Source organism: Bacillus rossius, chromosome 15, assembly GCF_032445375.1.
Source record: "Bacillus rossius redtenbacheri isolate Brsri chromosome 15, Brsri_v3, whole genome shotgun sequence".
NCBI classification, from domain to species: domain Eukaryota; kingdom Metazoa; phylum Arthropoda; class Insecta; order Phasmatodea; family Bacillidae; genus Bacillus; species Bacillus rossius.
The window spans coordinates 335243-362139 of NC_086342.1; the positions used below are offsets into that span (position 1 = coordinate 335243).

Sequence of the window (26897 nt, forward strand, 5' to 3'; positions counted from 1 at the left end):
TTTTGAATCTGTAAACTTTCTAAAAATAATTGTATAATTCTATTTGTTTTTCTACAGTTGTTTATTCTAATTTCTCTTCGTGCCTTAGGGGCGTGTGAGTATGAGTATTTCACGTTAGAATACGTTCAGCTTTAATGATTCAAGGATAACATTATCTTGGCTATTTGTATTGCTAAGCAGTGACAATATTTGTGTTGAAGGCATGGGCACTAAGCATTTTTGTTTAAGGCTGTTACCTATTCGCTTGTAACCATAATAGGCTCTTATTTTTATTAATGTTTTTTAATGTGTTGCTCTGTGTCGGCAATGCTTATAACGCATTGGAATATTTTTAAAAGAAAACTGATGATTTTGCTAGTTCTAGTAAATTGTTTACATAACCTTTCTCATGATGTTTCTTGGGGTTCGCGAGTAATGGCCAGATGAAGGAATACTTGGCATATATCTGTCGGAAACAGGAAAAGAAGGAAGATGCCCTAAGTTAGTCAGTGATATACACAAGTAAGTTAAAGTGTTGGGAAATCCTTATCCTGAATATTTACAGGAATTATCATTGATAATTTAAAGTCAGAGGTAAAAATATATTGTTTGGCGAGTGCGCCAGGCACAATAAAGGAATTTACAGAGTTGATCAAAAGAGTAAACATTCGCTTGCGAGTCCAAACCACGGGAATAGGCAGTCCAGGAGTTTTACTAGTAAAGGAAACCGGTGACAGCAAGTCACAGCGGTTTTCGTCAAAGAGGAAATATATTACACTTGCAGGAGACGCAACCACCTAGCAAAACAACACAATTACAGAAGTATTTGTAGGCCGCGAATACCAACACCACATGTCATTAACAGCTTTCTTTGCCCCTTCTCCTACCTCTTCCTTCTTTTCCTAGCATTTCTCTCCAGAGGCGCTTGGGTGCTTCCATCCATAACTCACAGCCAATCACATCACTCCACCCTCGGTTGTGGCGAGGGTAGAGCAACTGGTCTCTCGGCCACTCTGTAAGGGAAGCTGGGGTGGGGGAGGCATGAGTAAGCACGTAGTGAGGGGGGGAGGAGGGAAGGGAAGAGGGTGCTCTTGGAGATCTTCTCCTATAGTGGACCCGTATCGCCATGGTCTCCCTACTTTGAGTACTACAGTAAGTTGAGATATTTTCAGATCTTGCCCTGTTTACTTATGGTGATTACTATCCAAATATATAATAAATACATGCACAAATATAAACACACCCTCAAATATATATGGATAAATACATTTTTTATTAATAATGTTAAATTATGATTATATAATTAACATTTTCCTTAAAGTACATTTTTATTTGAAAACTTATTTAAAACGCTATCGCTGGACGATAATAACAATCGGTATAGAACGAAACAAATATGTACGGCAGTTATTCGTCTCTATACATTTAATTTAGGGGTAAACTAGAAAAAAAGGTCGATACCAGAACAATAGGATGCATCACAAATTGATTTTTAGTTTTCCTAATCTTTTAAGTTTACCTTTTTCTCTAAACGGGCACGATAATCTTCACAAATAATCATACACAATTTTTTTTTATTCCTTTTGAAAATTAGACAAAAATTCGAGACTTAGGATACCTTATTTTTATGCAATACTTTACACAATGCTATTGCTAGCAGGCATGAATTGTCCACAAATAAAGATATTTTACTACAGAGTGAAGTTCAAATATTCTAGTCTTACGTTTGATCATTTTTAATTGAACTGTTAGAGAATGTGATTGAATCTATCACTACTCACCAATCGCATAATGTGTTATCGAAGCGCATGTGTGCGCTCTATTGTTACGATTTAGGCCTATTTACTTTTTATTTTAAATATTTATTTTATAATGGTAAAAAAGTGGCAGACAGATGTTTGGATTGAGCAATATTTTTGTATTTAGAGCATTACAGACTAACAGTTCAACTTAGGTATTAATAAAAAAAATTAGTCTATTTAGTAATGAGTTAGTTTTGCACTCTAACCATATTACCTGACTTCTTTGTGACTATAAAAATTAAAATTAAAAGCAGGTCCAATATTAATGTTTCATGATTCAATGTTTGAGTATATAATTATGTGAATTTCCTTGTCAATCAAATTTAACAGTCGAACAGCCTAAATTATGTCAATGGAACTCTTCAAGCAAATAAAGTTATACAAGTTCTTGCTAAAATATTACATATTGGTGGTGAAACACGGCAACACGCATGCACGATTAGTTTTTGCGGCAAGTATTTCTGCCCGGGAAGTCGACATAATCAAGGCGTCTATACGCTGACGGTTGATTGCTTCTCGGTCGAGAGCGGCGCCAGTAACTTGGCACGGCACTTCGGCACTTCAGAACCGCTGGGGTGAGTGGCTGTCCTGAACTTGCACCGGCGCGGTTATGTTCACTCTACATCACACACGTGGTACGTGACACAGGGTGGTTCCTGGAGCCCTTGTCTCCAGTCCCCCCGGTAACTTTCGTACAAAGTTGGCAATATTGTTTGGTAGGTCCATTTTTAAACCTTTATTTGCGTTGTTGGACTCTTTTAATTTGTTTGTACTGTAACAATTTATTTAAGAAATAAATGTTGTCCATGTGATAAAATAAGGTTGATTAGCCACGCTTGCCAGTGGTTCTCAGAGCGCGAGCACGAGCGTGACGTCAGAAGCGGCGCTCAGGAGCTGTTAGCTGCTGCTGAGGACGACCGGGAGACGTCTAGGGGAAGCCTTCCTTTCACAGACGAGAGAGCCACACCAGAAGTTCCCCGAAGTTTATGGTCGCTTTATTTTACGTTCTATCTCATTGTATAAACCGGTGTGGCATTAAATTTTTCGGTCGATTAGGATAGGTTAGCTACATTATAGTGGATAGTTGGTTATATTAGGTAAGTATAGCTACATTAAAAATACTGTAAAATCATTTTATGGTTGCTTAGCAAATAACTTTTTAATATGTAGCTATCCAGGGCTAGGAAACCGTTTACATGATTTCACAGTATCTTTAATGTAGCTACCCTAACCAAATCAACCGTCCACAATGTTTTAAAGTATTTATAATGTAGCTAACCTAACCTTTTACAATGAACAAAAAAAAAAAAAACAGAAGATGCACGATCGGGCGTTTGGCTCTCTCGTCTGTGAAAAGAAGGCTTCCCCACGTCTAGGCGCGGGCGGACGCAACTGCCAGGCTCAGGGGACCTGAAGTAGGGCCTCAGATGTGGGTTGTGTCTTGTCGTGCACGATCTTGTAGATACTCGTTCACTTGATGTTAATGGAAGTAGTGATCGCCCCATTTTGAAAAAAAAAAAGGGGGGGGGGGGTTTGTCTGTAAAGTCAGTTTAAGGACGATAATTTTACGTGATAACATTATAAGAAAACATCGATGAAAAATTGCATACTTTTTAATTTTCAAATATTATTTACAGTTTTTGCAAATTTAATATTTAAATAATTTGTTTAAATATAATCACGAACAATTAGTTAAAAAGCCCGTCTTAACCTGTTTTTTATTATAGATCATTTTCTCGCACGGTGGTTGGCCGGTTCTTGGACGCTCGGCTCAGGTGGAACATGACTTTTTTCGTGCGTGCAGCCGGCGTTCATCGATTTATAAGACGTTATCACGTAAAAATATATATATATATATATATATATATATATTTACGTATTTTGGTGTCGGCCAAAGAAACTTTGCGGATGTTAATAATATTTGGTATGGCCACCGGTGACGTAGTTTACACGTCTGTAACAAGTCAAGTTACATGGGGAGCATTCTACAAGCCTGTTATGTATTTTTGCATATGCCCAGCTGTTTCGAACTACTTTGATTTATATCATTTTTGGTGGAACTTTGTTTGAAATACATTTCATTTGGCTAGTGTTGGAACCGTCAAGAAAATTCTAGAAACTTATGAAAATACATGCATAGACTACGTGCTATAAAAAACTATTATGAGAAAATTAATTTTAATATAGTTTTTTGGAGTGTATTTACAAGCAATACTTTAATTCGCATTATTATATTAGTGTGTATTTATATAATTTTAGTCTGGCCAGTAATTTTGGGTTATATGTAATTATGATTATTTTAATTGCTTTATGGTAATATTTCCACACGCCTGCATGTTTATACTTTAGCGATAATTATAATATTTGTTTGGGCAGAATTTAATGTAAAAATTTTAGTAGCTTTAAATTTACATATGGGTTTACGCATTCACATGCCAATTTACTGCCACAGTTTTCTAGTTGTTTTTGTCAAAGAGAATAAATGTGTTCACATTTAAAAAAAAAAAAGTATTCATCTGCAATACCTTTCATTCAACTACAATTACCCTTAGTCTCATAAATTTGTTTTCTCTACTTTTCCCAAGTTCGATGTGTGTTTTGACACACCACAAACTGGGAGGGAAAGATTTTAATGACATTATTTTGCAGATTTAAAATTTTTTTGTTTTCAAGAATTTTTGTGGATTTTTCGCTCCCTCAGTAGCGAGTGTGGATTGTCAATGTTAACCTTGGCAAAAAGGTTCAGAATGAAAGGTTTCATCTCAACTCAACAGCTAGGAACAAGTTGGCGAGGCGGGTACCTGGTGAAGAGCGCCGCGCAGCCCCACGCCAGCAGGCAGATCAGGAAGGCGCGGGTCTTGGTGCACACGTAGCCGGCCTTGAGCGGCTCGCAGATGGCGTAGTAGCGCTCGAAGCTGATGGCGAGGATGGTCAGCACCGACGCGTGCGCCACCGTCATCTCCACGAAAGGCACTGCCTTGCCTGGAAACACGTGCACACCTAGGTCACCTTCACATCTAGAGCCGGTGCTGGTCTTAGGAAGGAGGCAGACAGTGATCATCATTTAATTACTAACTCATCATAAAAGTTGGGTTAAAATATCATTACATTAAAACAAGATTGTGGCTGTTGTTTCAATGGTATCACAATTAAAACTATTTCCTAGTTAGTCACAGTACATGCGTGTTAGTTAATTCTAATGGAACATTTCTCTCCCTCACATTGTCTTCTCTGTGTGAACTTATTTCACAAAGATGTAATATACTAATATTAAAATTTCAAAGTTGTATGTATGTAACTTAATTATGTCTACTACTGAATTGATCCGGATACATCTTGGAAGAGAGTGGTGTGTGCGAGTTGTCCGTCAAGTGTGGGGTGGGGGCAGGAGGGTCCCGAAGGTAGCCTGGGAGATGGACGAGTCAGTTCTGCGTCCCCGTGAACTGTTTACTATTGTAGTTATCGGTGTCCCTAACGAGGATCCTGACTTCAGGTGAAAAGCCGCTATCCATCGGGAGAGGAAGTCGGTTGCTACTAGTAGGAAACGATTTCCGCGGGTACTCTTTGCACAGGGACCCATGAGATTAACAACTGTTGTCTCCCATGGTCTTCTGGGCTGTCGATTGGAACTGGCTATGTCCTGCTGGGCGATGTGTCTCGGTGGTGTTCATAGGTCTCACCTCCTCTTAAACATCCTTCTTGATCACCTCCCAGGTGTAGCCCCTTTAGATCATTCTCCATATTTCCACCATGCCTGGATGTCCTGTGAGACCCATATCATGGTATTCCTCTAGCGCCCTCTGTAGAGTAATCTTTGAACCAGCAATTGAGGGCTGTTCCCATTCCCAGGAAATCTCCCCAGGCCAATTATATATTTTTTTCTTTAACTCTCCGAGTATTACTTTGCAGGCATTTGGGTGAAATGTTGGACGGCTGATGAACACTCTTGAGGCGGGTATTGGTGAGTATTTTATAGGCCGCATACCAGGGCACATATATGTGGGACGACCAATTGTACCACCTGTATCGCCCGGCAAGGTTTTTTTTTCTTCGTAATTTCAGTTTGTTTAGGTAAGTCTCTCCCTACTCTGGCCTTTGGAGTTGTTGGATATCCAGGATCATTCAGCCATAGTCCTCATGCCTGCAAAGTAATACTCAGAGAGTTAAAGAAAAGAAAATTATAAATCTTTATGTTATTGCTCAACAAAGGATCGGATAGAAACAATGTCTTCTGTTTTTACGGCATTTCTTTCGCTGTAGCAACAACACAAACGGTGCATTTGCTTCCTCCAAATCCACTCCTACACTGGCGATTGGGAATGTGGCGGAGTGGTTCGAGACAATTCTGGCGCGTGTGAGTGGCCGGTGTGGAAGAGGCGAATAAGTCAGAGATGGACTTGCAATATTCACTAATTACTGTCTCAAATACTGATATTAAGAAAGTTTCAAACAACTCCTGATGAAATAAACATGTAACACCCCCCGGACACACACCCCTGTGGAGTGTTGCCGGACACTGGGCCTGTGGAGTGTTGACGGACACTGGGCCTGTGGAGTGTTGCCGGACACTGGGCCTGTGGAGTGTTGCCGGACACTGGGCCTGTGGAGTGTTGCCGGACACTGGGCCTGTGGAGTGTTGACGGACACTGGGCCTGTGGAGTGTTGCCGGACACTGGGCCTGTGGAGTGTTGACGGACACTGGGCCTGTGGAGTGTTGACGGACACTGGGCCTGTGGAGTGTTGACGGTCACTGGGCCTGTGGAGTGTTGACGGACACTGGGCCTGTGGAGTGTTGACGGACACTGGGCCTGTGGAGTGTTGACGGACACTGGGCCTGTGGAGGGTTGACGGACACTGGGCCTGTGGAGGGTTGACGGACACTGGGCCTGTGGAGTGTTGACGGACACTGAGGCCCGGGCGCTCTGGGGAGCCAGCCCCGGGTCGCCGCCGAGATGAGTCATGTGCTCGTCGGGACTCATTCCGCCGAGGCCTTCATTAAGAGCTGCGGCGCGTGACTGGCACGACAATGCGCTCTGGCGCCGCCCGCGACCATCAGGCTCTCGCTGCGGCCACCACGTGTATCACGTGTACCCCGTGGCAACAGGTCCCGTTACGATATCCACAAGGACAGGAGCGCCTCGCTACCTGTTCCGCCAACAGGATACAGTCCGTGCTGATCATTCAATGAACCCACGTTTACGTGCAACGCAAGTAGTCAGTCACAGCATATTGCAGCTTGAGAGATCGAGAATTACCCCAAGAACAAATTCCGTGTGAAAATTATTGATGTAATAAACAATTCTGTTCCACATTATACATGGAAGAAAAAGAACACTTGAGGCGTTGTTGTTGTAACTGACAACAGAAGCGAGCAGGAACAACTTGGAGCAAGAGTTGCGAAGTAAGACTCTGGGAGTCCGGAGAGGCAAGGGAATCAGTTCGGGCGAACACGCTCTTTATGCGAGCTAAGAAGATTTCATTCCTTTTCTTTACAAGTTAAAATGTCGGCACTTTGAAGAGAAAATTGGAGGGAGATGTTCTCTCTTACGGGAGCAGGAAATAATCCTCAACTGTGCCAATTGCTTTACAACCGTTCCGACCCTCTAAAAAATTTCTTTAAGACGATCCCTTCTTCTTTTCTTTGAGTGTTGGCTCTTCATTTTATTTTCCATTGCCCGTGAAGCATTAATTCACTCCAGAAGTCTGTGGAAACTTATAAGCTTCTGCCATATTTAATACTTTTCCCGAAGTTTCTGTTATATTTATGTGACACCTGAGGCAATATTTGTAATGTCACGGGTTTATAAATTTTCTTTTACAATCGCAGTGAGAGATTCTGTGTTACATTGGAATTGTGTATTGATTCCATAATACTTTTGGCAGTAAAGAAACTCTTTACCACATTTTTCACAAGACATCAAAAAGATAATGTTTTCGTGAAATAAGAGTTTTAGCCAACTGAATGAATTATATAATGTACCTATCACAGCTATTTACATGACTGACACGAATAAAAAGGGACATGATTTCAAATAACGAAATTACGGTATGTATAATTATAATTTCTTTTACATATTATGTATTAGTGCAATTTTTAATTATATTACACTGTTTATGACGTCAGTTAAAACCAATCAAATTTTTTCCTCGGTCACATAATACAGTTTGAATTGGTAGTAGGTCTTCGTAGCCTCACATAAAAGAGGTTGTTCAGTATATAATCTAATGAAAGCACATAGCGGACCAGCTGAGGCAGTCTCCCGGTCTAGTGGACTGGATCTCGGGAGTCGAGCGACTGTCGGCTGGAAGGTAGACCCGCGGTGGTGTGGGTGAGTAGTGAGTAGTGAGTAGTGTGAGACAAAGAGTTCAGGAGCAGTGGTGCGCGCACGCGGACCAATATACAGTGAGTTGCTGTCAAGTCAACACTCCACTTACGTAACTAAATAAAATATAAATTATGTTTGTTTTCCTTTTTGGACAGACTGTAATTTAGTGTAAAATATAGGGAGGTAGTGAAACAAAAAATTTGTAAAAATTAGTGATTAAATAGACATAGAACAAAAATTGGGCTAGCCTTCGGACCTCATATTACCTACTGAATACACTATATACCTTATATTTCAAGATTTATTTTGGAGTTAATGCTACAGATTATCTATATACATGAAAATGTTAATGTTTGTTCAGTCGAAATCTTAAATCTCAGAAAGTTCTTCACCGATATAGCTTTGAAATTTTGACACAATTTTGCGTTCGAATACGCGCGCGTGTTTTTAATTATAGACCTATGTCACACCTGTGAACATAAACAGATAGAAAAAAATATAGATGGGTAAATATATATATATATATATATATATATATATATGAATGAATGAAGTTCGTGTGTTTGTGTTCTGGTTTGTAAAGATAAATATATAGACTGGAATATAGCCATAGAGAGATAGAGAGAGGGAGATAAAAAATATATAAAGAGAGATAGAGCGAGGGATATAAATAGTTGTATAGAGCTGTAGAAAGATATAGATAGGGATTTAGATTAAGATATAGATAGAAACATAGCTACATATAGAGATATAGAGAGATTTTATATGCAGAGAGGAATTGAGTGACATTTATAGAGGGACATATATAGATAGATAGAGATGCTTTGTATATGTGCACATACTTCAAAAAATTACAAAATAACTTGAAAGAAGCATAGCAATGCCTACTGGAATGGAAGCCACAGCCACGCCTCTCGAGCGAGACTGCAGTGCATCGAGCAGCACTCGGGCCAGTCACTCCCCGGTCGTGGTTGTTGTACAAGACTACAACCGACACACTAGGTGTCTCTTCGTTGTAATGGGAACGGCCTCCAAATTATGCAAAAATTTAAAAATTAAATTTAATAGCGTTTTTACATTTTGCATCTCACTTAATGTGCTGTTACACTCTACAATTTCCAGAATATGAAAAATAGAACATTATTAACTACAAATTTAAGGACGATGCCAAATGGGAAAGCCTTACACAATAGCGCACAATAATTTTTCAAAACTTGAAATTCTTCTTAAAAAAAAAATCTTTGAACACAACAACGATACATGGAAAATATTAACACACTAGTAAAACTTGAATATCACAAAAATTAAATGTGCCGACATTTTTAAAATATAATATTTTAAGCCCATTAAAAATATTTATACTTAAGATACAGCTCAAGAACAATATGTTTAATCTCAAAATATAACCAACAAGAAAATTGACTCGTTATAAAAATACCTCGCGACAGCCTTTTAACATTTACAACTAAAAAATTCTACAACAAATTTTTACAAAAATATATAAATATAAAAAATAATGGCCAGTATACAAGAGAAATAACTCGTTAAAAACCTAACACAATGGCCTTACGAATACAAAAAAAAACATTTACACACCATTATCATACTAAGATAGAAAAAATGTTCTAAATATGACCAGGGACTTCATTTAAATAGCACACTGTGTATTGCGCGGCCGTCCTTGGTCCTATAATAAAAATCTTAAACGGGAGGAAAGGCGAATTTACTTTGCCAAGAACAAAAATTAATTTGACGTATTTCCTAGTCATTACTTGGGAATTACTCTTCAAAAAATTCACGTCCAGCGCACGCGCAAATAATTCGTTACACGTCGCACGCATGTGACAGCGAGTGAGTCACACAGGCTGGCCGCACAGCTGCAGGGCTGCAGGGCTGCAGGGCCGCACAGCTGCAGGGCCGCACAGCTGCAGGGCCGCACAGCTGCTGGCAGGCCGAGGAGCGAAGGAAACAGGCGGCAGAAACCGAGAACCAAACTCGGTTATTCTGCGGATCGCCCCGCAAGTCACTCTCAGGCGGACATCGGCACGTCCTCTTGCGCGCGCACATTTCTTGTAGCTCGTAGTGGCACGCCTGCAGCTTACAACCGCGTGCCTCTACACAGTCTTTGCAAATATAATTCGCCGCGAGACATTGTCCGGCGATTCCGCGACAGTCAAGGCCGAGTCCCTTCACACGCATAAATCGCCTTACGCTTTACGGGCGACGTCATCAACCCCCCCCCCCCTGGCGGTCTATTACTTTATTAAGATTAGAAAACTGAAAATAAATTTAAAGTTACCAAAAAAATACTCAAATAATATAGCCTTTTTAAAAACTATTATCAACTGTGACCAAAACTCTCCAGAGTGCAAATAAAAGGTCGTTAAAAATAATTAAACTAAACTCTAAACCCAACTTTAATTACTTATTAAAAATCATGAATTACAACATTAAACATAAATATAAGGTCCAACAGTAAAAAATACTATAGTTTATAAACTGTCTACTGTCCATGGCACAACACGCCACATCGTGCCTGTTCTCGCCGGAACACAAATACAAACACGAAGTGAGGGATGACTTCAATGAGTAGTACTAACTGTACACGCCGGGTGGAGGCTATTGACCCGCCTGGAGACAGCCCGAAGTGTACAACACGACAGCTGCGGAATACCGGTCGTCTGTGTGAGTATAAAAATTGCAATCATGAACGCGAAATGGCAAAGCCGACAAGTGCAGAATGGAAAAGTTGATTGATCGACGACTAACAGAGACAGCACGAGAGCAGCAGGGAATGTGGCAATATCCCGTGAAGTGGCAGCGTTTCATTGGTGCACGAGACATCAAAGACAATAATTGTTACATGCGGTCGTCTGGAGTTGTGGAAGAACCAAACTGATGCCCAGCAAGACAGCAATACTTGGCAGTGAAATGAGAGTTGGAATTTTTATCTGAAAGAAAAGAAAGTGCACAATCTGTTAGGCTGTACCACGTAATCATTTATTTAAGATTTTTTTAAAAAAAATATAGTTTTAATAAAGAAACAAAATTTTTTTTTGGATGTCTATAACTTGACCATATCATTTTTTCAACCCTTGTGTTTCTATTACCTTTAATTATGATATTTAGTTTTTAGAATCGTTTAGAAATATAGATCTACGACTGTTTCTCGGTTTTAAGTTTTGATTTTAAAATTTTCTGATTTATATACAGGTTAGGCATTTGCAGTTGCGGGCATCTGTGTATGGATGAATTTAAAACGGTATTCAACGCACTTAGAATTATTAGAGTATTTTTCTTCAGATTGATTTAGGAAAAACATATTTCAGTTGTGGTTATTCTGGAGTAACGAATGGAAACAACTCCAGATGTCACCATTACAAACATCACAGGGACTTTAACAGGCTATAAATGTGGCCAATCACTCGCAGGCCAGAGAGCAAGCACTAAATAGGATACCAATACGGTCATGTTCAGAAAAATGAGTTGTTCTGCTTATTCGTAAAAAATTGTTCACGATAAAAAAAAAACCTACTGAAATTAAAACTTTTGTTGAAGGAGGTTAAATTCATGTTTGGTTACTGTCAGAAACAATGGAAAATATAATTGAATTAAAAATATATATAAAACGGTAAAAATGAGTATCTTTTTACAAAAAACCTTTCTGCAGTTTCACAAACACCTGTTATGGCGACATGTTCATACTCTGGCAATGACGGTCAGAATAAATATAACAAATAATTTGGTATTATTAACAAACTAATAAAAATCAGTTTGGTATTTAAGATTTAGGTAAAATATTTTTTAATCACCTCCATATTTTTTTTTGTGTGTGTGTAGCTGTTGGAAAATGATACTCCCTGTGCAGCACACTGTTATCACTTCCATTTGTTTATCTCCACAGTAAGCACAGGCAGAGCAAAGATATAATGGCTGCTCTTACACTATGCAAACGTAACTAGTTTGCAGATATAAATCAGTTGTGTTTACAAAACACACAACAGAACAAAAGGGACGAGAACGACCACGGTAAGAAAAAGAGTATAAAAGGTAAAATGTCAGAAAACAAGAAAGTGTTCTACTTTCAGAGATATTGACTTAGTAATCCAATCACACCTTTGCCATCGAACCTCAAATGGATGTCGAAATGTTGCTTCTGTAGTCCCCTATGTGAGTCTGAGTGTTGTGGGAGCTGCGTGTTGTGGGAGCCGGGTGTTGTGAGAGCCGGGTGTTGTAGGAGCCGGGTGTTGTGGGAGCCGGGTGTTGTGGGAGCCGCGTGTTGTGGGAGCCGGGTGTTGTGGGAGCCGGGTGTTGTGGGAGCCGGGTGTTGTGAGAGCCGGGTGTTGTGGGAGCCGGGTGTTGTGGGAGCCGGGTGTTGTGGGAGCCGGGTGTTGTGGGAGCCGGGTGTTGTGAGAGCCGGGTGTTGTGGGAGCCGGGTGTTGTGGGAGCCGCGTGTTGTGGGAGCCGGGTGTTGTGGGAGCCGGGTGTTGTGGGAGCCGGGTGTTGTGGGAGCCGCGTGTTGTGGGAGCCGGGTGTTGTGGGAGCCGGGTGTTGTGGGAGCCGGGTGTTGTGGGAGCCGGGTGTTGTGGGAGCCGGGTGTTGTGGGAGCCGGGTGTTGTGGGAGCCGCGTGTTGTGGGAGCCGGGTGTTGTGGGAGCCGGGTGTTGTGGGAGCCGGGTGTTGTGGGAGCCGGGTGTTGTGGGAGCCGGGTGTTGTGGGAGCCGGGTGTTGTGGGAGCCGGGTGTTGTGGGAGCCGGGTGTTGTGAGAGCCGGGTGTTGTGGGAGCCGGGTGTTGTGGGAGCCGGGTGTTGTGGGAGCCGGGTGTTGTGGGAGCCGGGTGTTGTGGGAGCCGGGTGTTGTGGGAGCCGGGTGTTGTGGGAGCCGGGTGTTGTGGGAGCCGGGTGTTGTGGGAGCCGGGTGTTGTGGGAGCCGGGTGTTGTGGGAGCCGGGTGTTGTGGGAGCCGCGTGTTGTGGGAGCCGGGTGTTGTGGGAGCCGCGTGTTGTGGGAGCCGGGTGTTGTGGGAGCCGGGTGTTGTGGGAGCCGGGTGTTGTGGGAGCCGGGTGTTGTGGGAGCCGGGTGTTGTGGGAGCCGGGTGTTGTGGGAGCCGGGTGTTGTGGGAGCCGGGTGTTGTGGGAGCCGGGTGTTGTGGGAGCCGGGTGTTGTGGGAGCCGGGTGTTACAGGAGCGGGATCCTCAGCCGGCCGACAGCTCGAAGCTGCTCTGTGTCGTCATGAAGAAGTGCATGTATCATTCCACGTAGTGGCAAGTTATTTTAGCGTTACTTATTTCAATAAATATCATTAAATATATTTTCGTAAGCAGGAATCACAGAAAAACGGAGAAAAATGCGCTACCTTGCTTTTTATAACATAAATTGAACTTTTTTTTTTCACAAATATCCACTTTCTTAGGATTATTTCTGCAAATAGAAATACTTGCCCAGTAACGTGTTCAATTCTCTGGATTTTATTTTTCTTATTAGCAGCCATTCAAACATCATGTATGTAAAGTCTACATGATGTTCTAACGGCATACTTTTTTTCTTCAAACATCAAGCATTAAATTATTTAAGAAGTAAGGAGAGGCTTAATGACATATGTATATTGATGTATATTATTTTTTTTTTGTATTTCTTCAGTACGGTAGGTATCTAAAGACTACTGCAGCGCATTTGGCAACTGTAAAGCCAACAAATCCACACATCGCTCAGTCAGCTCGGAGCTAGTCGTGTCAACAAGCTGAGCGTTAGGAGGCCCCGGAGCGAGCGTGTTTGTGTAGCTCTTGACGCGCTAGGCGATGCTCGCTCCGGGGCCTGCAAACACCCGAAGCACACGTCGGGTCCGCTCCACTCAAGCAGAGGCGCACTCTTCTCAGAGACGGCGGGGACAGTTCTTGCCGTCAGATGGAGCGCGACACGCCATCTGGGCGACATGCGCACAGATACAAATCAGAGCTTGCAGCGTGGGGAAACAGGGTTCATGTATCAATTTCTATTATCTTTGAAAGATTTGTGCAATGGGAGGGCATGAGTTGATGTAAGTTTTTCTACATACGCCATTGCTAAGTACTTTTTCTGTAGAAGAAAACTAAAAAATAAATAAATAAAAATACCCAAAAGACAAAAAAACACAAATTAAGCAAAAATTGCTGTTGTCAACAGGATATAAACACCACAAAATATTCAACAAACAAAGAAAAACAAAGAAAACTGTACTAAGAGAACGATAAAAAAAAAACCACAAATGATGACAACACAAAAATATTGTACCCAAAAACATTCTGCCCAACAGTTGAAACGAGACAAAAACACGACAAAACGAAAATACGAAACAAACACAATAGTTTTTCCAAAACAGAAACAAGCGACGTTTCTGTTTGAAGGTTTCCTTCCGACAGAACTGCAGGCAAACGCTGGGATGGTTTATGGCCGAGGTCCAGGCGAGGTTCATTCTCCAAGTCCCCTGAACGTATCGTCAGAGACCCCACTGTGTCGAGGCACCTGCGGTGTTGCACCGTCTGCTCTTAATGCGCGACTGATCCCGGTGTCATCCCTCTATACACTGCGCCAACACGATGCTCATACGGCAACAGGCGGCAGCAGTGACCAACATTGCCAGAAGAATGCTGGAACGATATGCAGTCACTACAATCGCTAGTGCCATGACGAGCAGATTGCCACCATGCGACCGCCGCCTCGTCACTGTTTTTGATAACGACATAAACACATACTGGTATGAATACGTTTTTAAAACACGAAGCAGTTTAAAGTATGATTAGGTTTTGTTTCAAAAAAGTTAAAAATGGAAAATATGAATTAAAAATTTAAAAATAGGTAGGTATTTCATGTGCCTAGGTTGTGACACTAGAAAAAACAGCATTTTTAAAAATTTCATACATATAATCTGCAATATTTAAAACCTTTTCAGGTTCAAATAATAACTGCATAAAGTCAGAAAAATTCCCGGATTTGTCTGCTCGCGCTGTATCGAACCCAGCTCATTGTCTTAAACCGCCTCGACTGTCGGTTCATCTCGAAGCCAGTACTACATGTCTGAGAGTTCTAGCGCACTTGTTAAATTACATTAAAGTTTAAATTTCTCATGTCAAATCTAAAGAATTTTCAATCAAATTGCATTAATTCCAAGACCACGCTTGCCTATAAAATTTATATACTGTACATCCTCTGCTCAGATATTAAAAAAGAATCTCTTTTTGTCAAAATGATCCAGGATCAAGTCGTGACAGTTCTGTGCTGTGTTCTCTGTGATTATTTTCCCGCAGCACATCCCGAGGACTTTGAGGGAACATAGATCTGGGAATATTCTTGCACTGGTATTTAGTTGGCATTTTGGTTTGACCTTAAGGGGGGGTTACATGGCTAACAAGAGGCAAGATGGGTATATCAAAACTAATAGTTGGACGCAGTAGTCACATCTGAGCTGGCAACCCCTCGTCTCGCAGTGACTCCAGTGGGCGAGCGAGTCCTGAGGAGCTGCGGGCAGGGGAGGGGGGGGGGGGGTCCTCTTGGCCGACATCAACAGCATCTGGCGCTGGTGGCCAGTTATTGCTCCCTCTATACCTCCCCCCTCATCACCACGCTGTCCTGCAGCCAGGAGGCCGGGCAGTCCTCACTGGGCTGTCTTCAGCGCCCCTCAGCGGCGATCAGCGATCACTCGGGATGCTGCAGGCACTAACAAACCTGCACTGCGGCCAGTCTTGCTGCACGCCGCAGTCTCCAGGCGAGGCGACTTCATCGAGTCTCACGATCAGGGCGCCTCTTAAGGAGCAACAATCGCAGTCACATATAAGCAAATAAGTGTTCTACTATCGTCTAGATCAAAACCTAGAGATGTATAAGGTATACTAGGAGTTTGGTTAATTGGGTTCATTGTAACATATCACCTTTGTCTGCTCATTGCATTGCCTTATTCATTTTTAGTAGTAATGTAAGTTTTCTTGGGCGGACAAGATTCATCACTTTTTTAAGTAGTCTTCATTTATATTTGAGGAAATAGATAATAACAATAGTATACATTTCAAAATATACACATATAAGCATTTTATATTAAAATAAGTATTAAATATTCACTGGCTCATTTTCTCATCTTTACTTTGCTTCATTCTTGAAGTTTCGCTGCTTCTTATTCCTAGTTTCGTTACATAACGTAACTAGCCTGGCATATTATTAATTATTCTCCCAAGTTTCTTTTATTTTGTATTTTGTCTGGAAGCTGCCGTGGTCCACCGGTCTCGCACCTGTTCCTCCTCCTGACCGGGCCAGTGCAGGCAGGACGGTCACTGCTGTGTGCCCACGGACCGCCGCATGGGCCCTTGTTCCGCTACAAACTGCGCCCGGGCGATACGAGCAAGAGCCGGCGCACGTGACCGGCTTGCTGGAGGCGGCGATGAGCCGCCACTCAGCGCGGAGTGGCTTGCTGGACGCCACTCGGCGCGTGAGTGGCTTGCTGAGCTGCGGACAGCGTTGCCAGATCGCGGCAGTCTCATTCCGGCGCACAATTACAAGCCAGACTAAGGGATCTGTTGGCTCGAGTGATTAAAACATGGCACTTGTCAAACATGTAGTTTCTGTTTTCATTAGAAAAAAATATCCTTTGTAACTGATACGAAACTATATACGAAAATTCTATACACGCGTATACGGCATATTACAACCACCTATTGAACAAAAAAAACCAACAGTATCGCATATAATTAAGAATTTCTGAAATCGATACAAGCTCAGAGACATATGGCAACTCAGAGAAAAATATATTTCTGTCAGCATGTTAAAATTAATTATTATATATTTTTTCATGATTTTTTTACTTTTTAAACAAATCACGCAGTATCTAAAAAAACTGAAAAACAACCATGTTATGAATGTCACTGATCTACTTGACGTATAGCCCTGCTCACAGTATTTTTTATTTATACAATTTTTACCAAAAACATTTAAAACTAAATGGAAAAATATAAAAAAAGCAATTAACTTTCAGGTAAGAAAAAGTAAAACATCAGTCAAAATAAATTAAATTTTTGGTAAGATTTAAAAGCAAAATCAATTTTCATTGCCTAATGGAGAAAAAAATATCCCCGCGTAAAAAGTTGAAGAATCTCACAATCACTTAAATAATAGACAAAAAAAGGTTTTTTTGTTTTAATTTTAATTTTTTTTCAAGAAATAGCTTGAAGATTAAAAGCAATCATTCTAAACATATGTGAAATTGTGATATAACTTAGAAGAAAGATAAATTAATATCGTGTTCATCTTGGAAGCTCTGCTGTGCGGTGGTCAGCGCCGCTACAGAAGCGACACTCTTTGCTCGTGAGTGTGGCAGGTTGCTGAGCTTCTAGGCGCTCGTGCAGCTGTGTCTTCTGGCAGCATTCACAATATTGGTGAGTGTGTCCGTGTGACCAGCTGGTCACTGCAGTTATATGAACTATTTTTTTTTTGCTTCAGTAGTTTTAAGTAAATTATATATTTTTTGTCTACGCAGTTGTTTGTTTTCTTTGAAAGATCGGCAAGTCAAAATGTTTAGAAAGAAATACTTTAGGTTCAAAGAGAGTATGTAATTAGTAAAATTGTTCTTGAGCCATTCGAATGCATGTTAAAAACCGGTCTTCAAATTAACTCGGTTCGCAGCATAATCGGTAAATTCACCCAAATCCTCTCTTTTTTTTCCTTCCATTTATTTCATGCGCCCATTTTTCCCCCGTCTTGATTGACTCAAAGCGAACAGAGGAACTGCTGGACTTGTTTGGTGGAAAACAAGAAAAGATATCACGAATTCAAGACAGAAGGAATTGGGTAAATCACACAACACACACTTTTGATAGCGACAGTTCGCTTCGACTTGTCTCAACCTGTTTGACTGCCCTAGTCCGCGGCTCCGAGCCTCTCGTGAGTCCGAACAATTCATTGGCTTTGTTTGTTGGGGAACTTGTACATGGCCAATTTGTCTACGAACCTCCTTACAGAGAAAAATTATGGTTTTACAACTCGACTATGGCAAATGGCAAATTGTTAGAGACCTGCCAAAATTCGCGGATTCGTTCGGTGATAGGCTAGAATTCAAACACATATACCTCTTAGATAATTTTGCTATTGGCTTACTGTTCATCTGGACGAATCTCAAGCAGTTATAAACCCTCAACCAAAGAAGGATCGAAGCACAGACAAACCAGCTGAGAACGACTCACAAGTCGGCAGTCAATGAACTTGCGTTATTTGCCCGAGTGTACAGGGGTATGTGCAGTCTATCCTGAAGGCCATCGAAACCGCGAATTTTGCAGGTCTCTACAAATTGTAAATTGGGTAGACTGCTTGTAGGATGCTCTTGGGGCAGTGAAATTTACCCCCCCCCCCCCCCCCTCACGAGTGAGCATTTTGTCGTTAATAAGTTCGTTAGCGTTCGAACTCTTGGTGTTCTCTAATTGGCCCAGAGAGCTGCTACCTAAATATTGAACGGAAAACGAGTGGAATAAACACCTCGAACGAGCGCGATTACTTTATCTCCTGCGCTCAGATTTGTATGCAAATTTTACATCGCATACGCAGAAGTAAATAAATTTAGTTGGCCATTTAAAGTTGCCATAAAAATTCAAATATAAATCTTGTAGTTTCTCACGAAAAATGCATTTGGTCAGGCCAATCGTGTTTAATAAACTTGTGTTTAATAAACTTTACTTGCCTGTTGGAGATGTTTTCACTATTAATTTTACGGCTACGTGTGCGCAGGTTTTGGAACTGCGGGGACGCTACGAAACAATTGCGTCGCAGAACTGTGGGGCGTGTCACGAAAACTGGGGCAAAAGGAAGTTTATGAAATTTACGAGAAATTGCATAGGTTTCACATTTTTAGTGGAAAGTTAAGTAAAATGATTATCTACCCATTTTGGTTAGGGCACAGTTTGTTTCGAAGAAGTTTAAACCAATTTAAATACATAATATTTTTTTGTTATTACAAGTAAGCTCAAAATGGTTTTTTTTTTGGGGGGGGGAGGGGGGGGGCATGATCGACTGTGTGAGTTTGTAAAATCCTTGTAAGATATTCTAGCAACAACGCAGACGGCAAATTAGTTAGCAAAAGTTTTTTTTTATAAATTTAAATGTATACTTTATGTATTTTGAACCCGTTTACGTTTAAAGCCTATTCACTCAGTGTTTGTCTGCTTTATGGCACAGCATTTATTCGACGCAAATTGCGAACTTTATGACTTTTATTTTCTTAAAATTAGTGTATTTCTACACAAAATATAAATAAAAAAAGAGACCCGAAATGCTGTTATACCATTCAAAGGATTTGTGTGGAAGCTGAATGACACTATATTTGATTAAATATTTTACTTTTAATTTGTGTCTAGCGAGAGTTAACTTAAAAAAGTTAAGATAAATTCAGAAGTTACTTACTCATTTTAACTTCGGTAAAATGATTGTTATCACCTGTACTTTGACCTCGCCCCTGTACGGCACAGCAGTAATCAAGTAAAGCATCGCTGAAACACGGGCGCAGAAGAAGCCCTCTGTGTTCGCGCAGTTATCCTGACGGCGCGCCACCCTTACACTGTTATGTTCGGCGCGCATCACGAACTACGGTTATTGTTTCATATTTCGGAACGCTGCCACTCCTGTATGTAGATTAGATTGCACGCCGCGTCGCAAGCTACAGCGGCGAACGGCGCTGGTAAAAATGGATAAAAGAGTTAGCGATGAAGGTTATATTGGCCTCGATACAGCGACACAACAATAATTGTTTGCCACGTTTGGTAAAAGCAGAAGTTTTTTTTCGTAAAAAAAAAGTCCATTTGAATTTTATTTTCATGTGTGTTTCTTTTACAAGTAATTGTAACGAGCCATGGAGAGAATAGCAGCCACAGACGGGCGAGTCTACACAGCGGATCAAGTGCCGCCTCTTCTGCGGTCACCAGGCACCTCAGCTGCGGCGAGCTCTCTGGAGGGGCCTATTCAATACTAATATAAACATTTTTATAAAATTAATTATTTAGTTTAATAAAACCTCTCTGGAGGCTCGTGGGCCAGGGACTGCTCGGGCCAACAGCCTCGTGCAACACGCCGCGTCCACCGCCGAGCACTTGCATGCCGAGCACATGGAGCAATACTTTCCTTCTCCTCAAGTCATGGCCTGAGTACTAGTTTGTGAACTAACGCACCTAACAGCTCAATAGAACCATGGCGTAGGGGCAGGCATTTTTCGCGAATGAATCTGAACGCCTATTATACTGCAACAAGATACATCCACACCAACAGTTTGTTCCTTGTGATTGGCGGCCGTCTGCGAGAGACGTCGATGTCTTATTTGACTGAGCCACTCAGTATGCGTTTGCTTCCGCACTGACTCACTGGGATTGGTGTTTTAACAATCGACATGTACCTGAAAGAAACTCACCCAATCACGGAATGGAGACGATGCTACAGTGTGTTAACTTTCATCTAGCCTTGGTTTATTTTCGCGAAATATGCATGGCCCTAACCATGGGTTGTGATATGTGCGATGGCTAGGCTGCAGCGCACCAAGCAGCAGGACGGAGCTCCCTGATTGGCCGAGGGTCGAGTGGTGCTCCAGCGGAGAGGCCACGTCCTGCCTGCGCCAATGACGAGCGAGCTGCGCGGTGACGCAACTCCGACATGGCGCAGCGCGCGACTGCCGCTACCCCGGGTAGCAGAGATCACGAGGCTCCCAGGTAGCGAAACAGGCTTGAATCAAGCTTGCAGCAAGCGTGCATGCTATGTGGGCTGCACCTGTGTCGTCGTCACGAGCAACTTGCCCGATACACTTGACGCCTCTCGCCCAGTTTGGTTGCCTGCGCCGGAGTTGTAACTAGGTTTGCGGCAACTACGAGTTCTGCCTCCGCTCGGAGCAGATCAAACGCGGCGACGCGCCAGGACGCCGGCGCTACGGCAAACACTTCAACATGAAAGTGTTAATAAGTGCCGCTCGCGAGCGAACACCCGCGAGAAGCACTTGAAGCGCGAGAAGGTAGTCCCGTGGCAACGTCTGGCGTGAAGAGACAATATCTTGAGTCAACCAAGTGTTAATTAACGGGCTATGAATTAAAAGCCGTAAAGCAGGGCAACGTATAGGATAAGAGGACAAAGAGAACTTGAACCTCACGTCCTCGATGAAAGTTTAACAAGTCACGTGACATTCGCTCAAAGAATCTCTCTCGTTAATTATCTAATACTACAGCTCTAATAGGTTCTTCAAGTTTCAGGAATTCGATTAAGATGATATCATATCTATAATGTTTTATACTTAGTTTTATAAATTTAATATTCAGCAAAAATGGTTTTTCTTGTTCTGCGAAATGCAGTCAAAGTGCATATGTCCTCTCGTTTTAACTAATTTGTTATTTATTTTCTTAGCCTTATACCATTTGCACAAATACACTACCTTTTACAGTAAATATAATACAAGCAAACCTTAACTTGTGTGAAGGCTACTAGGCTGCTAAACATCTACGTAAGATATGTATAACTGTATTACTTTACTAACATGGAATAGTTGTTGCTACAAAATTAAAATATGTTGTAACTATTGGTTGTGCAGTCAAGACATTTGTTGAAAAACAGATTTGGTACCTCCAGGTGTTCCTAGAAATAAATAAACATTAAAACCTCTGAAAGCTCAGAAACCTGTAAGGATCCCATGTTTGAATCCACGAAACATTTATAACCGTAAATATCTCCGGTATCACGTGGTTTAACTCAGAGAACTGGAAAAGCACGCTAACTCAAGTTCGTAAATCGTCTGCTAGTGTTTATTTTAGTTTCTCAGCACATATCTCGATTCAGAAGACACCTTCCAAACTAAACCTAATTTGACTGCATTAAGTACACATAGGTTACATGTTTTTACTGCCAAGGATGGCACCAAATCCCATTGATTATTATAGCAAAATGTTCATCTGGTACCAGAGAAACTAAAGCACTGCCATAGGCCAAATAAACGACTGTAAACTGTTCCAAGGGACGCTCAGTCTCACACGTCATATTCTTTTATTTTCTCGTCATTAATTTAATTTAAGGAATATTACAGTAATTTTAAAACGATAACTACCTTGCATTTGATATTCTGTCGCTAATATTTTCCATGGATATTCACTAAGTGTAATACATGTAATGCGTGTAAAAGGTCAAGTCCAGCGCACACTTGCACGACTTATTACATTTATTATAGACACTTAGTAACTGTCTGTTGTAAATCCTGGTGGCCGAACAGCAAATGCAAGAAAGAGCTAAAATGAAACAACAGCTGAGCGCATGGCAGCCGGCTGGAGGCTCCAGACAGACTCCTCCAGCTAACACGGTTACCGGCCGGAAGCCGGTGGGGCAGGCTTCCGCTGAGCCGGCGCCGCGTCTCATTGGCTGCGGCGAGAGCCTCTCCGCAGGGGACCAATTACGAGCGAGAAGAGCCCCTGTCGCCTCGCCCACGTGTCCTCGGACTGTTCACGCAGCATGCTCGGCGGAGTAGCGCCTCGGGAGACGCATCTGTCAGAGGTCCTCTGTGGGCCGGGACTCCGGGAGGAACATCAATCCTCACTGTCTGCACGCGGCGGGGAGTCGCGCAGAATAACAATGGCGTTTCTACATAAATTACAGCCGGAGTGTCTGCCGAGATGCGACAAGCTTCGACGCCTCGCTTTAGAGCGGAGAAATGAGTTTTGCGTGGAGTAGCGTGGTCCCGATAAGAGAACTTAATGTATGATCCCCGGCAGTCTGGTCACAGAAGCGAGGCGGTGCCAAGTGACTGCACTCCGGGGTCGGCAAGCACACGTCCCCCGTGGACTGCAGTTCTGTGCGGCACTAGAGGGTGCGAAGCATGGTGCCAAACAGCAAGCGAAGGGACTCAAGGGACCTGAGTGGTCCGGTTAGTAATGCGTGCCGCAGGGAACCACAATGCTTACACTGACCTTGCTGGGCTCACGAGGTAATAAGCGCGGGGGTATTAAGGGCGACACTGGCTCGCGCATTGCACACCTCTTCGCCTCTACAGGCCTGCTGTCTCCTCGCCGGTGACGCGCCTCTGCGGTGACCCCGTGGGTTATGCTGGTATATTGAAGAAAACAATTCCATGCACTTCCCCATGCCACTTACAATACTAGGTTTACAATATTTCATACCTAAAACTTCCGTGAAAACATACGGTTTAGTCTTTTCCACTGTCCAAAAAAAAAAAACATGTTAAAGACTAACCCATGAAACAAACCTTGCATAGACAAGTGAGATGGCTCTTAAATGCTATTCGTAATAAGACACTTTCAATTAATGTTGAGCTGTTTTAGCGAGAGATATTCTTTAAGTTAGGTCCGTTTGGTCATTAAAATAATAAACTCGCGAGAAATTTTTTTTGAGAGTTTTACTTTACTAAAATTTATATCTACTTCATTTTTCACATAATCTTAATTCAGTTTCAAGCACTTATCGTAACGCTGCACCAGCTTCTTTAACCTCTCTGCATAGAAGTTCGCCGCCTGGGAATGGAACGGACAGGCATCACGGACTTCGAATACGCAATGAGTGTAGAATAAAGTACGGGCGCTTAGTAAACATCTCCGGAAAACTTTTAAGCAATCTCCGCACTCGAATCGAAAAATGATGGCCAACGAGTTTCGGATCGAAAAAGGCATAATTTTGGTTGATTTCATGAAGCGTGGTTCAACCAATACAGGAAACATTACAAAATTACGATTGTAAACGGGTTTTATTTCCAGGTGGCGAACTTCTATGCACAGGGGTTAAAGAAACTGGTGCACCGTTCGGAAAACTGCTTGGAAATGAATGGCGATTATGTGAAAATGTGAAGTAGATATAAAGTAAACTAAAACTGTCAATAAAAGCTTTTTCTCGCGATTTATTTATTTATTTGTAATGACCAGGCGGACCTTGCGCGGCGAATGAGCTGTGCACAGCGGGCCGCCGGCTTGAAGAACAGTGGCTCCACCACCTGGTGCTACCTGGTGCCACCAGTGCTCGCGCCACCGGCACCCGGAGCTAGTGCTAGCGACCAGTGGCGTCCAGCCTTGCGCGCCACGGCGTGAGGGTGCGTTAGGGATGAACAGAAGTGGTTGGTCGACAGCGCCAGTGACGATAAGCCCACGAGCGGTGAGGTATCGCAGAACGGTAAATAACGAGGGGTGCGGCGCAACTGACCGCACGGATTAATAGACGTCGCTTCGCGGCTTGGCTGCAGATGAAAGGTAATAAAAAACAAGCGCAGCTATTTAGCTATTCAAAAAAAAAAACGTGCTACTAAATTACGGTGGCGGTGGTCGCAGTAAATTACAACTGCTGCCTTATCTGGGACAATGGCGGGCTTAACCGCTGCCGGACCCAGCGCTCCAGCGGGTAATTCATGCACTACCGCGCCGCCCTCCGCCCGCCATCTTGCCCCAGTGCCGCTACACGCGCGAGGCTTTGTAGATGCATCGTCCAATCACGAGCCCCATCTGACAACCAGGCAGCTCCACTCTGCGCCACCCTGCGGTCTGGTGGTTGTGCATCTCAGACTCGTGCAGCCAGAGGGCGCATCTACCCCCCCCCCCCCCTCCGAGGGAACCATTAACAAACTATTACTTCCCATCTCCACAAGCGGGTGGTGATCACGCGCAGTTATAACTGACGCTAGAGAAGCTAACATGTCAGCGAGGCGAAACCAAAAATCGATAGTAATACGTCCGAGCAAACAAGGCAACATTGCTCTGGTGCGGGCAGGAACACACACACTAGTCGCGCACTCAGTCCTGACAGCACTAGCAAGGCGTGCTGAGTGGCCGGCATCTCGTCCACACAACATGTTAGCAACTAGCTTCATCAGGCTGGCTAAGAGCTTCCAGGACAACTGAGATAGCCAACAACAAGTTCTGCAGCCACAGAAAGACAGATCGCCTCAGATTCGCCAGACAACCCAGCTACACGAAGAGAAGAGCCATTGATTGGCCAGCAGCCCCAACCAATTACATAGTGACCAAACCAACCAGCCAATCAGAAGGAAGGAAGCTCTGATGGGCCCACAGTTGCAGCCAATCAGGAAACACTCCTCTCAAAGACGAGTGTATTAAAAGACAGGAGTACTTCCATTAAACCAGTAGGTAACTTCTGCACTGAGGATGGCGACCGCAACTTCGACCGAAACGTCAGTGAAATATTCGCCTTCGATGCGGCAATGCTCGAAAGCCTGCGGTCCTTATTAGAGAGATGGCTTTATTCCCGCTGTGTGCTGGAGTGACAGGTGGAGTAACAGGTGGGCCAGACACCATCAATCAGCGCCTCACGCCGCTCGCTCTGCTCCCCTCGCCCTGCCCCGAGCTCCGGGGCGGGGGTTGGTTGTAGCTACGACCAGAGCTCGGGCCGCGAGACACGAGCCAAGGGGGCGGGGCCCGCCCGGGAAATACGAACGGGGAATTTTATGTCCCCGGGGAGTTTTACTGCAAGCGAGAGACGACGATTATGAAATTTTTCCACTACAAGTCACCATTCGTTAATGCACAACTCACTTGCTTAAAAAAAAAGGTTGTGGATTCCGATTGAAAGGGAAGGTTCGGGATTTGGCAGTGAGCCAGGCAAAACTATCTTGGAAGCGGCTGAAGCGTTGCTGGGTTCAGGTGACTCCCGCACACGCTGTACAGCAGGTAGCCCGGGACCTCTGACTTGTCAGCCAGTAACAGTGCAGACAACACGTCAGATTAGATCAAGCTCTCTGCATGGTTTTTGCAATGGGGAACATGTCACACGCCACTGCTGGTTGCTCTGTGTTATAAGAAACCTCAGTCACGGACAACAAATATGAATATGCAAACACACAGAGAACAAGCCAGTCTGTTCGTTCCTGAGGATGGAGACAGATCTCAGTTCCCGAAACGTCGCAACTGTTTTGTCTTAGGAAGCCTACAGTGTTCGTCTGTGCAGCATATCTGTTTAGTCACATCTCTGGGTTTGCCTGTGCGTCTGTGTTGTGTTGTTGAGATTATCTGTTCAGTTTGTTTTGTCTGTTTGTAGCTGTGCTGGCCACGGTAATGTTTAGTCTTTATTTACTGTTTCTCGTTGCCAGCCCACAGTCCATCTGTGGTGTCACATTTTTCAAAATTCTTTCCTCGGAATTGTCTGTGCTGTCTGTGTTTTTAACTTGTGACATCGGTTTATTTTGGCTTGTTCTCTGTGTGTTTGAATATTCATCCTTGTTGTGTATTATTGAGGTTTCTTATGACATACAACCGGCAATGTCGTGTGTAAAAATAAATCTTAAATCAGTCTTCCCTATTGCGAGAAACATTCGTTAAACCTATAAAGTCAACAGGTCAAATAAATTCACCTTATGTTAAAGTTGGTGTTATTTAAAGCGAGGGACGCTGAGCGACTGCTAGTCCCGCCGAACTGCGGTCTGTGGCAGCCGAGACAAGAGCTGGGTGGTGAGAGGCGGTGAGGGGGTGGTCCCAGCGCTGGGCTGGACGTCGCGAGGGTAAACACTTATACATGCGCTCAGTTAGCCAGCTTTGTTATTGTACTTGTTACGCCCGATTATATTGTCTTGTTGTTTCTTTGGTAGATTTAATAACATAGTTGGAGCTCCTATTTAAATGATTTCGCTTGGTCGTTAATTTTAATGTCAGCTTTGCGCTGTTCTCTTAGCGAGCCAATGTATTAGAAACACGTAATGTTTGTCAAGGCTCATTTTGTTTCATTGATCAGCCCGCAGTGTTCCTTGGAAGTGTTTGCTTTGTTAAAATAACTGACGGAGACTTAACGCCCGTGGTTTCTGTGTTCGCGGCGGAGG

The 26897-nt window shown here is 42.9% G+C and overlaps 1 protein-coding gene across 1 annotated transcript in view; it reads right to left on the reverse strand.

The window, feature by feature from the left end:
• LOC134539608 (4-hydroxybutyrate coenzyme A transferase) overlaps positions 1 to 26897 on the reverse strand; it is a 184078-nt gene that overhangs the window by 54970 nt on the left and 102211 nt on the right. Inside the window, exon 3 of the mRNA XM_063381784.1 lies at positions 4583 to 4763. Coding sequence (XP_063237854.1) covers positions 4583 to 4763 — 181 coding nt within the window. The remainder of the gene's footprint in view (positions 1 to 4582; positions 4764 to 26897) is intronic.